At 43.1% G+C, this 15712-nt stretch overlaps 1 protein-coding gene and 1 pseudogene across 1 annotated transcript in view; one reads left to right on the forward strand and one right to left on the reverse strand.

Annotated features, from left to right (window-relative positions):
• IKZF2 (IKAROS family zinc finger 2) overlaps positions 1 to 15712 on the reverse strand; it is a 145023-nt gene that overhangs the window by 40098 nt on the left and 89213 nt on the right. Inside the window, exon 5 of the mRNA XM_066636778.1 lies at positions 14703 to 14870. Coding sequence (XP_066492875.1) covers positions 14703 to 14870 — 168 coding nt within the window. The remainder of the gene's footprint in view (positions 1 to 14702; positions 14871 to 15712) is intronic.
• Positions 12907 to 13023, forward strand: LOC136637749 (5S ribosomal RNA; annotated as a pseudogene).

Below are 15712 nucleotides of genomic sequence, written 5' to 3' on the forward strand. Positions count from 1 at the left end.
TACAGGTGGTATGTGTCATCAACTGGAGGTAAATAAGTTATAGATATACTGGTGTGAAGATAAATACTGGTATACTGGTAAAGATACACTGGTAAAGATACAGATAAAGATATACTGGTGTGGAGGGAACATAAATACATTCCATGAAAATGATGGTCATTCTACCTTAAGGAGCTCAAAAACCACCTCAGGGATAGCAGCTGTGTGCATTTGGCTTCTGAAGCGCTAAGCAGCAGTGTGTTGGCAACCTTCAGTCTCGGAAGACTATGGTATCATGCTCTGGATGGTGGTTCTGGCACAGCGTCTAGTGTGGCTGAAAAGGCGAATTCGGGAGTGACAATCCTTTCCACACTGGGAGCAAGTGTAGTGTGTCCCTGGTCTGTCTCCCTGGCTGTGGGCCTTCCTTTTTTGCCTCTTTGCCTCAGACTGTTGGCCAAGTGTCTCTTCAAACAGCAGTAGTAAGCAGCAGTACCAGTTGCATTTCAAACATATTTTTACAACCACTGAGGCTAGAAAGATGCTTAAAGTCTGAGTAGAGCCAGCATCTAAGTTTGCAATTTTGGGCTGGGGACATGTCAAGGCCTCAAGTGCCCTGAAAGGGATCACTGCCGCCTGAATCCCTGCTATACACCACCACCACCACTTGCTAACTCACCAGGAGGGCAGAGGGACAAGTGGTGATGAGGAGCAGAGGCAGGCACCTGTCTTCTCCCTCTCCCAGAGAAGCCAAAGATTTTTCTCTACCGCCCACTGGTTCTCTGGGAGTCTAAGTAGATGGAGGTGACAACAACAAGGAATCTTCCTGCAGGAGTCAAGCACTAAGTCAGCAGCCCTTCAAAAGCTGGAGCTGGCAAAGAACCTTTGGTTGTCAAGGACTCATATATCTATAATTCCATAATATTTCCAAGAAAGGAACTGCAGAAGACAGAGAGGTTTGCTCACTTATGCAGATGCTTATGGTTACATCATTTCACTTCCTTATGTCAATGCGAGGTATTTTTTAACATCAAGGAATACACAGGCAATTTGCCCAGGGCTTGAGGGCCACAATTAATTTAAATATAAATCTTCATTTATCTGAGGCACCCTGCCAAGACATTTGCTTGAACTTGTATTTTCCTTGAGAGTATAAGAGTGCCTTCTTCATTATATCCCTAAACAATGAGATAGGGCACTGAATGTGGAACATGCCGCTGTGAGTAAGGATGTTACTACACAAGACTGGGAAAGCTATTATTAGACAAAGATCCTGAAGCGTTAAAAAATGGCTAGATGTACTAGCTGCATCAAAGGAAATGGGAGAATGTGGCCAAAGCATGTTTTTATGGTTGCTTAATTAAGAACATAGCAATGTTATGCCAGCATAGAGAAGTGATTCTCAAACATTTTGGTCTCTGGAGCCCTGTACACTCCCAAACGGAGTCTAAGAGCCCCACTGGATCAGGCCATAGGCCCATCTAGTTCAGCTAGGAGTACTGCCAGTGCCTGCACTGAGCCTTGTGGAGCCCCAGAGAACCAGCACATGCAAGCAAATAGCAGTCACTTGTGCTGTGCTCAAGGATCTCCTAAAGGGGTCTCAGAGACCTAAGGCTCCTAGGAGCTCACTTTGAAAAATTCTGGCTTAGAGAGTAGCCTGCCTAAGTTCAGCATCACTTTTGTTAAATTAAATAATTAATTAAATTATTTTTATATTGCCCTTCAACAACAGTCAACAATTAAAACCATCAAACAAGACATTACAGTATATGACAACATGAAAACACCAGTCAGAACACATATTAAAAACGAGGAAGTAAAAGCAGTAAAATATATTTAAAAATCATTGGATGTTAAAATTCAGACATTCGAAGTCTGAGAGCATAAAAAGGTCTTTACCTTCTCAAGGCCAGCCAGAAAATAGAGGCCACCCTGATGCTTTCAGGAAGCCCACATAAGGCAAACATCCTTTCTGTTTGCCCTCAGTAACTGCTGTACAGAGGTATATTGCTTCTGACCTCTCCCCCATGAATAATTCCCCTTTAAAGCCATTCAAGTCAATGGTCACGGCCACTTCCTATGGCAGCAAGTCCCTAAATTAACTATGCCTTGGGCAAAAAACTATTATATATGCCTACTCATTGATTTCATTGGTTGACCCTGAGTTCATCTCCCCAAGATTATACAGTAGGTACCCTAGACCTGCAGTCACTTTCAGCCTCTTGGACAGCTCTTTCCACATGGATTTGTAACACTGCAGTTTACACACAGTGGATTTTCACATGAAGCTTACATTACATTTTAGGGTCTAAATCATTTTGGTTAGGGGCAATTTTGAGCTGGAATGTTAGCATACCATCTCTAAAAGCAAGCAAAATGGAATTTAGCATAGAGATACAGGATAACAAGGAATGGAGAATGAAGTAAACTTTGAGGAATTTTGTAGACTAGGTTCTAAGAAAGGAAAAATTAGACATCAGGATTGATTCAAGAGCATAAGACAGAACTTGAGAAGAATAGATATGCTTGGCTTGACAAAATCTGCATCTTAATTGCAATTAATTCTTTGATTAACCATGACAGCTTCACAAAGTCTGAATAATTTTTTCCATATTTGACAGAAGCATCACTTAATACATTTTCTTTAAGATTTGGTATAATTAAGATTAACCTTCTCTTCTACATTTATCAATGGGCTTTAAGATCAATCTCCCTAATTTGACCATAAGACCTACAGAGGAAACAATGAACAAATGTCAGCTTTGTTTACTAAACTCCATGGGACCTTTACTGTGTATTTATGAAATACATACCTTCAGAGTGCACATTGTATATGCCCACAAGCTCCATTTGACATCTTATTTTGATAATCAAGCATCTACAAGAACCAGGAACGATGCTTGGCAAGAAGGAACAGGTTTGTGGAAAAGCAGGTTTTTCTGACTCACCTACACGGATCAATTGGAAAAAATAAAAAAGGTAGAGGGCGGAGATTACAAACAAGTGAGAAATCACAGGATAAAGGGTGACTAATGAAACTGGCACGGAACTTGCTATTCTGCCACTGAGCTCCGAGCATGCCAGTCCCAAAGGCTCGGCTCTTTGGGAGGAAGAGAATAGGAGGAAATACAAGAAAGGCCAAAAGCGTTATATGCAGTTTAGTTAGCTTTGAAAAAAAAGTGGGGATGACATACTGGACTAGAGGTTAAATGAACCTCCTATGATGGGTGAGGCCAGAGGTTCACCTACTAGGGCAGGGGTATCAAACATGGGCCATGTATCCCCATGGGCCAGATGTGGCCCCCTGAAGCTCTTTATGTAGTCCATGTGATAATTGGGTTCTCCCAGCACCACCCCTTCTGCTGAAGGTCTGGGAGGGAGGGAGGAAGCCTCAGAAGGCAAGGAATGCTATGAGGGAAGAGGCAGACCAAGAGAGGTGAGAGAGGGAGGCACTGCAGTGGTGCTGGGACAGCCCAATTAACACATGGGCTGCCCTTTCAGCAGTGCCACTTCTGCCAAGGCATCATTTCACAGACTGCATCTCAGCAGCTGAGTGACACTGTGGTAGAAGTGGCATGACTGAAAAGGCAGCCCATGTGATAACTGGGGTCACTCGTATCTTGAAAATATGATCAAGATTTGCACATTCTGTCATTTGCAACTACTGAGTTTATAGTGAGAAAAAGTGCTTATTCTTAGCCATCATCTGCTTAATGACATCACTTCCTGCTTAATGATGTCACTCCAGTCCTGTATTAGGGTGTCCTGCTTCCTAGAGTGCCCAAACTGGATGCAAAAACGGAGTTTATAACACCAAAGGATACTAGTGGGGTCCTCCACTTTCTCACTGTCTGACCTCTACCTTCTAATAGCTTACAGTTAATCCTAGATATATTCTTATCATGAATTTTCTTTCTGTTTATTGTTGAAGTCTGCTGTGTTGAGAATCAGTTTTAGAAGTTTTAAACCTCCTGCTGCTGCATGCTCAGTTCTTTAACTGGAACAAATTCCATTCCTGTCAGATAATAAGTGGCCTCCACTGAGCCTAAACTTTACAAAGTTGGTGCCATCCTCATTCGGCGGGGTAAGTCTCTGGGAATGAAAGCTAACAGTTCAGATCTCCAATAGCATTATGTTCTAAAATGGTGAACAAGTGAGCAAAAAGAAATGCATTCTAATGTACAAAATAACAAGAGTTCAGAGCAGCTGAAAATGCTTCAAGAGGAGATGATGGGTAAATTCCAAGGACCCAAACTGAGTGGTATGAGGTCGAAAGTAGGGACCAGAATCTCCTGAGTCTGCAAAGTGGCAGGAACTAGTGAGATCTAGCCAATCCCCTCTTTGGGTTCTGCTGACCAAGGTTCTCCCCATGTCCTTCCATGCTGTTCCATGACAACTCAGTAGGTATGTGAGATGCCTACTGTACAAAATGGATATACACACCACAAATGGGAACTAAAGTCAGGTGACTTGAGTACGATTTGCAAAAACACATGTTTTTGCTGACTCATTTAATAATAATAATAATAATAATAATAATAATAAAATTTATTTATATGCCGCCCTTCTCCCCGAAGGGACCCAGGTCGGCTCACAACATATTAAAAACAGATTAAAAACATAATATAACCACAGATAAAAACATATTAAAAACACATTAACGTATACCCATAAAAACCATAGGCAGGTGACTCATTTACACCCTAAGGGGGTTCTTACCATAGAACTGGATGGAGAAGCCCAGGGAGGAAGATGTGGTTTGTAGTGATCACACTTTCCAAACACAAGACTCCTTTTGGCTCCATTGTTACTTGGGAGGAGGAAGCCTTATTGAATAACTGGCACAAATGGGATTATTTCTGAGTAGAGCTGCAAATGATTTGGCTATTCCAGTACTTCTCAAACTTTGAGGGAGCTTTACTCCCTCAGTAAATCTTCATGGGGGAGGGGCAAGGGCAGAGATATGATTCCCAGAATCACATCTCCTAAAGAGGGCAAAAGGGGGTACTTTCACATACTTGTAGTCAGTGAGGGCTGCTGGAGGCTACCAGTGTAGCTCTCCACAGGGCTCCCCGAGCCTTGGAATTTTGAAACGGAGCAATTGCAAGACACCTCCTGCAAACAGGAAGTACTCTGCATTAGCTCTGTTTCAAGATTCCAAGTCCTCACACCTCCTGCAGTCTCCATTAGCTCTCACTAATTACAAGTAAGAGAAAGCACCCCCCCTTTGCCCCCCCTTAGGAAAGTGATCCTGGGGATCACTTCCCTGACTCTCCTCTTTCCCCACCCCTTAAAGGGACAGGGGGAGTGTTACACAAACTGGTGGGTCATGACCCACCAGTTTGAGAACCACTGAGTTATACTGGTAAGCCTCCCAATGGCTGCACATAAATCGTTTCCCTTTTGCCACTTCTGTCCTCACTCTCACAAAGTATGTCCCATCCGCTCCTGCCTTGTTTACAGATGGTATGGGACACAAGAGGAGGGTTTAAAGAGAACTGTGACATACACACACACACCAGCAGCAGCCCTGTTTTTTTTTCTACAGAACCATGTCTGGCTATTTAAAAGGAAAAACTCATGAGTTGAGTCTTTTTGAGACATCAAAACTCCCTGGATGACTTGAAAAGTCCATCCATTAGGACTCTTTTTTGAGTCAATGTGCAGGGACGGAGACTCGTGACTCAAGTCAAGCCCACTGGACTTTGCTGATCCCTGATACACACCAGTGCAAATAAACTATTCCCAGGTATGTTATCTTTAACTCCCTATATCACTAGTTTATAGTGCCTTCTGATAGTCCAGCATACTGTATAATCTCACATCACTTAGGGCACAAGCCTAACCAGGTCTACTCAGAAGTAAGTCCTATTTTGTTCAATGGAGCTTACTCTCAGGAATGTGTGGTTAGTATTATAGCCTTACAGCCCAATCCTATCCACACTTTCCTGGGAGTAAGCCCCATTGACTCTAATGGGACTTACTTCTGAGTAGACATGCACAGGATTGGGCTGTGAGTCCTCAAAGGTGCTAGATTTTTGGAAGTCTACTGCAAACTGGTTTAGAGATTGGGTACAAGAGCCAGAAAGAAAGTGTGCATGTACGACAGACAAAAGACTACAGTTGCACTAATCTGGATGTGATACTCCTACGAGTGTAGTTTTCTTCCATAGTGTGAATGAGTAGCTAAGGACTTAAGAAACTTTAATAGTCCTTAATGACTGAGTGATGTTTCTCCTGATGACCAGGAATGGTGAAACTGAGTAGAACTCAAGAACACTGCTCAACAACAGTTGAAACTGCTCAATAATAATAATAACTCGGTATTTATACACCAACTTACTGGTCATCGGCTTACTCCTCTAACTTTATTCAAGGCAGTTTACTTAGGCAGGCGTTTCTAAATCCCTCAAGGGGATTTTTACAATCATAAACGGTTCTCTCTTTTAAGAACCGCAACATTTCAGATGGATCTTCTGGGTCTGATCTCACTTCTGGCCTCCAGTGCCTCCCACGCAGGCTGACAAGCAGCTCCTTCATCTCTCACATGCAGGGCAGCCAAGACACTTCTTTGCTCACACAATGAAGAGCAGATGGAATAACTCGGCTTGGTGTGCCCCAAGGATCTGTCCTGGGACCGGTGCTTTTCAACCTCTTCATAAATGACCTGGAGACAGGAGTGAGCCGTGAGGTGGCTAAGTTTGCAGACGACACCAAACTTTTCCGAGTGGTGAAGACCAGAAGTGATTGTGAGGAGCTCCAGAAAGATCTCTCCAGACTGGCAGAATGGGCAGCAAAATGGCAGATGCGCTTCAATGTCAGTAAGTGTAAAGTCATGCACATTGGGGCAAAAAATCAAAACTTTAGATATCGGCTGATGGGTTCTGAGCTGTCTGTGACAGATCAGGAGAGAGATCTTGGGGTGGTGGTGGACAGGTCGATGAAAGTGTCGACCCAATGTGCGGCGGCAGTGAAGAAGGCCAATTCTATGCTTGGGATCATTAGGAAGGGTATTGAGAACAAAACGGCTAATATTAGAATGCCGTTGTACAAATCTATGGTAAGGCCACACCTGGAGTATTGCGTCCAGTTCTGGTCGCCGCATCTCAAAAAAGACATAGTGGAAATGGAAAAGGTGCAAAAGATGATTACTGGGCTGGGGCACCTTCCTTATAAGGAAAGCTACGGCGTTTGGGCCTCTTCAGCCTAGAAAAGAGACGCCTGAGGGGGGACATGATTGAGACATACAAAATTATGCAGGGGATGGACAGAGTGGATAGGGAGATGCTCTTTACACTCTCACATAACACCAGAACCAGGGGACATCCACTAAAATTGAGTGTTGGGCGGGTTAGGACAGACAAAAGAAAACATTTCTTTACTCAGCGTGTGGTCGGTCTGTGGAACTCCTTGCCACAGGATGTGGTGCTGGCGTCTAGCCTAGACGCCTTTAAAAGGGGATTGGACAAGTTTCTGGAGGAAAAATCCATTACGGGGTACAAGCCATGATGTGTATGCGCAACCTCCTGATTTTAGAAATGGGTTATGTCAGAATGCCAGATGCAAGGGAGGGCACTAGGATGAGGTCTCTTGTTATCTGGTGTGCTCCCTGGGGCATTTGGTGGGCCGCTGTGAGATACAGGAAGCTGGACTAGATGGGCCTATGGCCTGATCCAGTGGGGCTGTTCTTATGTTCTTGGCTTGTCAGCTGCTTCAAGGTCTCGCCATTCAAGGAGCTGCCAGTGTTCTTGAACCGGCGACCTTCTGATGTTATCTTCAGGCTAACAGAGGCTCTATCCTCTAGACTAGACCTCCTGCCCAACAATAGTGAAACCCTTAGAGGGAGGGGCAGAGGCAAATTTGGAGTCTGAACTTGGCAGAGACAGGAAGAAAATGGAGAGTTATAACTGGAGTTTAGGTCACAGTGGGGAGCAACCATGGGTGGTTGGAATAATTCCTCTCTTTGAAACAGCTGGGTGTGCTACCTCTCTTTGGCAGAGATGAGGCAACCTGCCCACAGCCTCATATGTGAGCTTTTCTAATTCTGCTGCAGGAAACAGATTTGCCATTAATAAGCAAATAAAATGAGTGCTTATTAATAATGAGCACTTTGAGTGCTCAATAAAATGAGTTTTTATTAATAAGAGTGCCTGAAGTTCCATGTTCATATATTTTTAAACCAGCAAAAATAAAAATCCTTTTTCTACAGATACAGGAGCCTGTCCTTCTTTGCATCTGAGTACCCTAGATGTAAATATGACCTCAGATTCTTAAGAAGACACCATGAAGAAACAATGTGAATAGTGCAGACTTCCTGAGGGAGTTTGAATAATGCTCCCTAAATTTGGAAGATGACAATTGTTCACACTGAGAATTCCTTCACACACTGGCCAAGTTCAAACTATAGTCAAAACCAAAATTTAGACCTTTGGGATTGTGTGATCCCACCTCTCCTCCTTTTTTTACATAAAAGAGGAAGAGACAGAAAAGCTCCATGATTGCTTTTCAACTGAAATCACTTCTGAACCATTTCATTCTAAGTTATTAACAAACCTCAGTTTCCTGGTTTGGGGCATACCAAAAGAACTATGGCTAGTCCAGAAGCATAAATGAAAGTTGTGATCTTCTGCTTTCACATTTAAAGGCTGAAGAGAGGTGAGGGAAGAGTGCACAAGCCTGAGGCTCCAGCAGGCTCATTCAGTCATATTAACCATGACTTATATGATCATCTGAACTGAGCCAATGCCTCAAACTTTTTGGCTCCATTCACAATAATATCTATGTGCCTTGAGGAAGAGTGCTTTCTCTTTTCAATTTTATTTTCTATTTGCATTTTTTTCTTGTTTCTTCTTTATTCTGTTTTTATTCATACCACCCTGAAGCAGACCCAGGCAACTGCCCGCTAATGCTTCCCATGCCCTCCTTGCAGTGTAGGAATTGCAGTTTTTCTTTTACATAGAAAGATAAAAAATATCTTCCTTTATTACATCCAAAGCAAAGAGGCTTGTATGCCTACGACTGAAGTCAGCAGTGCACAGTGTAAATGACACTGTGTGTATAAATGTGTGTAAATGACAAGTATGTGTAAATGACAAGTCTTGTGTAATCCACTGTGCACTCTGCCTGTATTAGCCACTACAGGAAGGAATAAGGGGTACAGGTTGGGGAAAGGTCACACTTCGATCAAATAGAGAAATGGGAAAATGGCCAGATAGCTGCAATCAAGTTAAAAGTTGATCCCTAAGATGGGAGCCTATAGAATAAAACTACACTGCCTTGACTTACAAGAAAAGGTAGGAGTGCTGGGAGTGCCAATCAAGGTCCATGACAGGTTCAGGATCAAGACCTGGCTTTCAGCTGGATTTCCCTTAAGAAGCTCAACTTATCAATATCACAGCCTGGGTTATTGCATAAAGCCACAGCAGATCCTCTGTGGCATGACATGACACCAATTAGATAATTTCAGATAAAAGTAGACAGGATGGAAGAAATGCATCTTCATTGGATCAAAGCCAATTTGGCCTTTAAAAACTGTGAATCTGCTTCATTGCAATAGTCAGTTCTACCCTAAAAATAATTACTGACATGCACTGAAGCCAGCGGGACTAATTTCCAAGATGAAGGATCAGGGGTCAAAGGAAGAGAATGAAATTTAAATTTAAACATTTTACTGGTTTACAGATCGATCTGGAAGTTCCCTCCTCTCTTTCTCCCTTATCTCCCTGTCACTGTTCTGCATTTTGTGGTGTTCCGGACCCAATCACTTTACAATCTGCATTTTCTCTGATTATCCTGGTTCTAGGCAATGAAGAAGGAAAATATTACAATTTCAAAGGAGGTTGCAATTCTATCAGCACTTACCTGGTAGTAAGCTCCATTAACTATAATGGAACTTCCTTCTAAGTAAACATGCATAGAATTGGACTCTAAAGTCCTGAACCTTCTTCAGTTACTTTTTCTTTATGCATCCCATTTTTGCAAGTTACTTCATTCCTATTTCCTGAATACAGTACACAAATTCCAATTATTTTACTCAGGTGTTCTAATGCTAGAAGTCACCATGAATCTCTTATAAATTCCCAGTCTAACCACCAGTGGAGTAAGAGCCAATGAAATAGAGACTCCTTTATATGGCTATACAGAAATCGAAAGCAAACTTAGCTTCTCTTAGCAGTCAAGACGCAGCTAATCTGTGTTAAGTGATCCAGGGTATATGTTTCATTTTATCATCATAGGAGTAACTTGTTAGATCAGAACAAAATACACTTTGTCCAGCACTCTTTGCAAGAATACAAAAAACAAGTACATGCTAGGGCCTAGTGCAGTGATTTTCAACCACTGTGTTGTGGCACACTGGTGTGCCACGAATGGTTCACAGGTGTGCCACAGGAGTTTGGGGAGGATCATTTATTAGCATGGTCATTGGGGGATTTGAGCCCCCTACCAGCAGCATGGTGTGCCTTGGCAATTCTAGCACCTTGTCAGTGTGCCATGAGATGAAAAAGGTTGAAAATTGCTGGCCTAGTGACTAGTTAGCCCACAAAACTGGCCAGTGATTCACTGGTTGACTATATACCATCTTCTGCTCAGCTTCTCCTAAGACACAAGATTTGGAATAAGACTCCTTAGCATTCTGTGGCCTGCTTCACACATAGGAAAAGGCCAAAAAGACCAACTCAGAGCATTATGAGGAGGAGTCATTAGCCGTGGTTAGAAAATATTGAACCTACTCTAATGCCTACTCACAACATTAGATGTGAAAAGAAGCAAACTTTTACTGCAAAGGCAGTAAGTGAGCAATGCTCATCCGTTGTTCAACTTTAGACACAAGATAAAGTACATTTTCTTTGTAAGTTTAGGTTGAAAGACCAAAATCAAAAGCCCAGTCAACTGTTTTGTTATGATGATGTTATCCACTATGTACTGGGGTATACACCTGCACACAAGTAGGTCTTTTGCTTAGAAGACATATTTCTTCCTGCACAGCTTGATAGTATTTTTTTCTAAGATGAAAACTCCTTGTTTTCTTATCTTCAAACTGCTCTTTAGCATTTTCTGTGAAGGAGTAATCTGTTAGACCAAAGCAGAGTGCCCAACCTACATTTGCAGAGCCCTTCTTCAATGCATTGTCTATCTTATCACTAGGAAACAGATCTTTGGGGTTTAACAGCTAAGGACTGGTTTATCACTTTACACAGCTAGTGGGAGTGCTTTAAAACGTTGCCTCTTCAAAACATCATGAAAACTCACGAATGTCTACATCTAATTCCTTTTACAATATTTTGAAATATCTAAGCAAGTTCTCCAAATTAGCACATAAAACGTGCTCCCAATAGTGGACCTAGAGGGGTAGGAGGTTCAAATGCCCAGAGTGCAGGAATTTAGGCGCTGGGGGGGAGGCAGTACGGCAACTCACACACACACACACCCGCTGCCAGTGGCTTCTGAAGTGGCTGGGAACCATGCTGACAGTGGCTATGCTCTCAAAGTCACTGTCGGCAGTTTCATGCCAATTTGAGGGCTGCCCTCAGATTGGCATGAAAGTTGCACCAACAGTGGCTGCGAGAGCTCTCCGATCAGTGATAAACCAAGCCTAGAGTGGCTATGCTCCTGCAGCCCCTCCCGACATAATTCCCAACCATGTCTGAGAGCTTGCCCTCCTCTCCTCCCCTTAAAGAAAGGGGAGAGGAGGAGAACAGCCCTCAGAACGGACAAGGAGCACGCCTGGCAGAAAGCAGCAAGTGCCTCTTCCGATTTCAGAGGAGGTGCACACTGCTTCAAGCCCCGAAGGAGCCATTTGTGCCGCTTCTAGGGGCGCAGATGGTTCCTTCAAAGCTTTTTCGTGCCACTTTCAAAGGGGGAACGGAGGAGGTGAAGTGCTGGAGGTAACTGTGGTGGTGATGACTCATCACAATGACGTCCGGGTCAAGGGAAGTGGGTGGGATAGTGGCCCCTGGCGCAAAAACCGCCAGGATCACCACTGCTTGCTCCTTATGAATAGCCAGCATGCCTCATACATACAACAGATCAGAATTAATGCCCAATCCTAACCAAGGTGGACTCTGGTGCAACATGGACTGAGCTGGCACTGACTGCTTTATGGCAATTGCAAAGCATCCTCTGCTGGTTCAGCACTGCTGGGCTGCTGGCAGGGATGCCAGAACAGCCTCCCATGTACCAGTGGTCAGCTGAAGTCCCACCAGAATAGGTAAGGCTGTGCAGGGGGTGGAATGTGGCAGAGGAAGGTGGGGGTGGATGGAACGGGGCAGTAATGAGGAAAGGAAGAGGGCAAATCATGCCTAGGAGGGAGTGGGTTTGGCAGCAATGCCAAATGCTTATCCCCTTCCCAAGCCTGATCTGGCTTCATAGATCAGCTTGGACTTGGGCCAGGTATTAAGCAATTGACAACTGCAGGTCTGAGTTGACCCACCCATGCTGATGCTTCTGCGTCGCCATGCAGGGAGTCAGGGCCTCTGAGAAGAATTTTATCAGGGGGTACAAAGTTTCTTTTGGGCCCCTTCCCAAAGGGGGAGGGGGCAATGGGGGCAGGCAGAACAGGGAGCAAAATAGGGCAGGGGGCGTTCTGACAGCCTGAATAGTCTTTGGAGCCCAGGTCTACCAGGCTTCTTGATGTGGAGCTCAGGTCTACCTGACCATGTGGCAGTGGCAGCTAGATGCATAATATGGAAAACCAAACACGCTTCTAACTCTTTCAAAAATCTTTGAAATATAGAAAATCTATTGCAGAAAATTAGCATCATCGTGTTTAGGCTCACACTAGAATGGACCTGTGTGCACCAAAACATATTTCTGCAGCAACTGTAGCCCTGCAGCTGTGACCCTGAGCTCTATACACTCTTTCACGTTTACTGGATCCACAAGTCAAAGAGCTATGGTAGCAGGCCAGTTTCCTTCCAGATCTGACACTGTGTTAGCAACTGTTACCCTGCACATGCCCAATCTTGTCTGATCTTGGAAGCTAAGCAGAGTCAGGCCTGGTTAGTACTTGGATGGGAGACCGCCTGGGAATACCGGGTGCTGTAGGCTTATACCATAGTCTTTCCAGACTGAAGGTTGCCAACCATTTAGGGAGGGTCATGGCTGCATTTCTGGGCGTATGCAGTTGCCACTGCATGTCTGCGGTTGTGTCACCAGCATCAAGGCAGGCAGTGAGTTTGGGTGAGATAGGAAAATGTAAGATCCCAGGAACTTTCTGGGCCCCCTCTTTGACTCCTGGGTCCACTTTCTGACCCTGGGCCTGGGTACAAATTACCCCCTTTACTCCCCTTTCCTAGGCCCTGCAGGAAGTTACAGTGGATTGGGAAGCCTGTTTGTGTTTTTAAAAGATTTTTAACTTCAACTTAATTTGATGTTATAGCTGTACAGGGTGGAACTTAATTTCCTTGTCTGGTAGCATGGGGTAAAACAGAAACTCTGCCCCAGTATTCACAAAGGTCAATGCTGGCTTAAAGTTATGATTCTACTTTCAAGTACCTACTGTGTTAAAAATATTTTAAAATTATTAAAGGAACAAAAAATAAGAACACACATAAAATATTGTAAAAAAAATTACATTCCATAGATCATTTGTAAATTTTGGAAACTGTGGATTCCGTTCAACACAGAAATTTGATGTGGAACTAGGATAAAGCCAATGAAATTTATAAATAAAAAATAAAAATAAGCATCATTCTGGGTATTATTTCATTAATATGCAAACAGAGAAAAATTAAAGAAAAGAGCAGCTCTTTCAGACATGAGTAAAAAAGTAACATGTAGAATTGCCACAAATTCTTAATCTGAAATTGTTATTCTTCACCCTTTTCCCTAAGATGAGCCACAGTGCTGTTCTAAATGTCATCTCCCCACCCTAACCTTGGTCTTCGAGAAGTCCATTCCTTGAAAATGATGGGATGACGAAAACCTCCTCTGGAATTTTGAATCCATCCCACAATTTGCTGAACCCATTACTGTGACTGCCCATTGCATGTATTGCAGCACAGAAGCTGATTTCCATAGGCTTTGACTAATTGGACATGCTTGCTTGATCAAAATGTCAACAATGACAGAACAAATGATCACAGTGCGGATGAGATTACTAGAGATCATTTGGCATGGAAATATTATTATACTGTGAAAATGCCAATACAAGAACACTTGTTGATGTACAGTATAAAAACAAAAAAAAATTCCTATATGACTATAGGAAATGACTTTAGATTAAATTTGCTGAAAGTGTCCAGAATTTCAGAAAGACTGCTAGAATTGTCTGGGTAATATTCTGAATTTTTCAGAATAATTCTTGAATCCAAGTTCTGCTTTTACCTTTATTTGAGAGGCAGCAGGGGGGGATTTCTGACAGGGAGATTGATTGATTTAAAATTCTTATATCCTGCCTTTCTGTTGCATGCAGTATAGCTGATGCCAAGAAGTTAATGATCTCTCAATGCAACAGATAACTCAGCAGTACAGCACATGTCTTGCATGCAGACAGCAGCATGTTGAATTCTTGACATCTTGGTCTTGAAAGAATCTCATGTTGCAAGGCTGGGAAAGCCAGGACACTGCCAGAGACCCTGGATAACTAACATCAGTGCCCAAATAGACAATACTGGGCTCAAGCACCACTACGTGTAATTTAAAATAAAATAAAACCCACGACCTACAATGGCAGAAGACATTTTAGATGATCAGTAGAATAGAAAGAAGAGACATGGGAGACTCACCGGAGTGCGTCCTGAGGTGTCCTGTGAGGGCATCCCTCCTCCGGCAAGCATAGCTACAGAAGGGACATTTGAAAGGTTTCTCCCCAGAGTGTAGTTTGATGTGTCTCAGTAGATTCCCCTTTTGTGTGAAGGAAGCTCCACATTGGTTACAGTGAAAGGGACGCTCACCTACAGCACAGAAGACAATGGAGATTGTGACTAAGAAACTGTGACAAACAAATACACAAATCCATTAGGCCAATATTTGAAGCAGGGTGCACAGATATACATATCTTGAAAGGGTGCATATCTTTTCCCCCTAAAATACATTATATCACACTTTACAGTTACAGTTTCACTGGTAGCAAACTGTTTTACTAGTAGTAGGGACTTAAGTTTATGTAGCCCTTAGAAGTCCTAGTGTTTAGCACACATCATCTGGAAATCAAAACCCTTGTAGATTTATAATAATAATACTTAACATTTATATAGCAATTCCTGAGTGTGCACAGCACTTCACATGTCTCACCTTGATAAAATCTTTAAAACATCCTTGTAAAGTAAGTATTATAATCCCATATTGCAGCTGGGAAACTGAGGCGGAGAGTGAGCTGCTTGCCTAAGCTCACCAGGTGAGTTCATGGCAGAGGTGAGATCTGAACTAGGCAAGCCCCAATTCACAGCCCAATTCTCCTACTCAGAAACAAATTTTATTGAGTTAAATGGGACTTACTTCCAGTTAAGTCTGCACAGGATTGTAGCCTCACCATTATGCTGTTCTAGCTCTTGGCAATCAGGAGCATCTAAAATTAACCTTTACCCAACGTTATTATACCTGACAGCAATAGTTTTAAGAGGGGGTATTTTCAGTAGCAGAGCATAAACTTTGCAGGCAGGAACTGCCAGCTTCCATCTTGGCCATCATCAGTTTCAAGGGTCTTAGAAAGCAGAACATCTGTTTACAACCTTGATAGCTACCATGAGCCTAGAAGGGCTAGGTGGATGGGTATGAGACAGCATCACACATTCAC

Source organism: Tiliqua scincoides, chromosome 1 (assembly GCF_035046505.1).
Source record: "Tiliqua scincoides isolate rTilSci1 chromosome 1, rTilSci1.hap2, whole genome shotgun sequence".
Lineage (NCBI taxonomy): Eukaryota > Metazoa > Chordata > Lepidosauria > Squamata > Scincidae > Tiliqua > Tiliqua scincoides.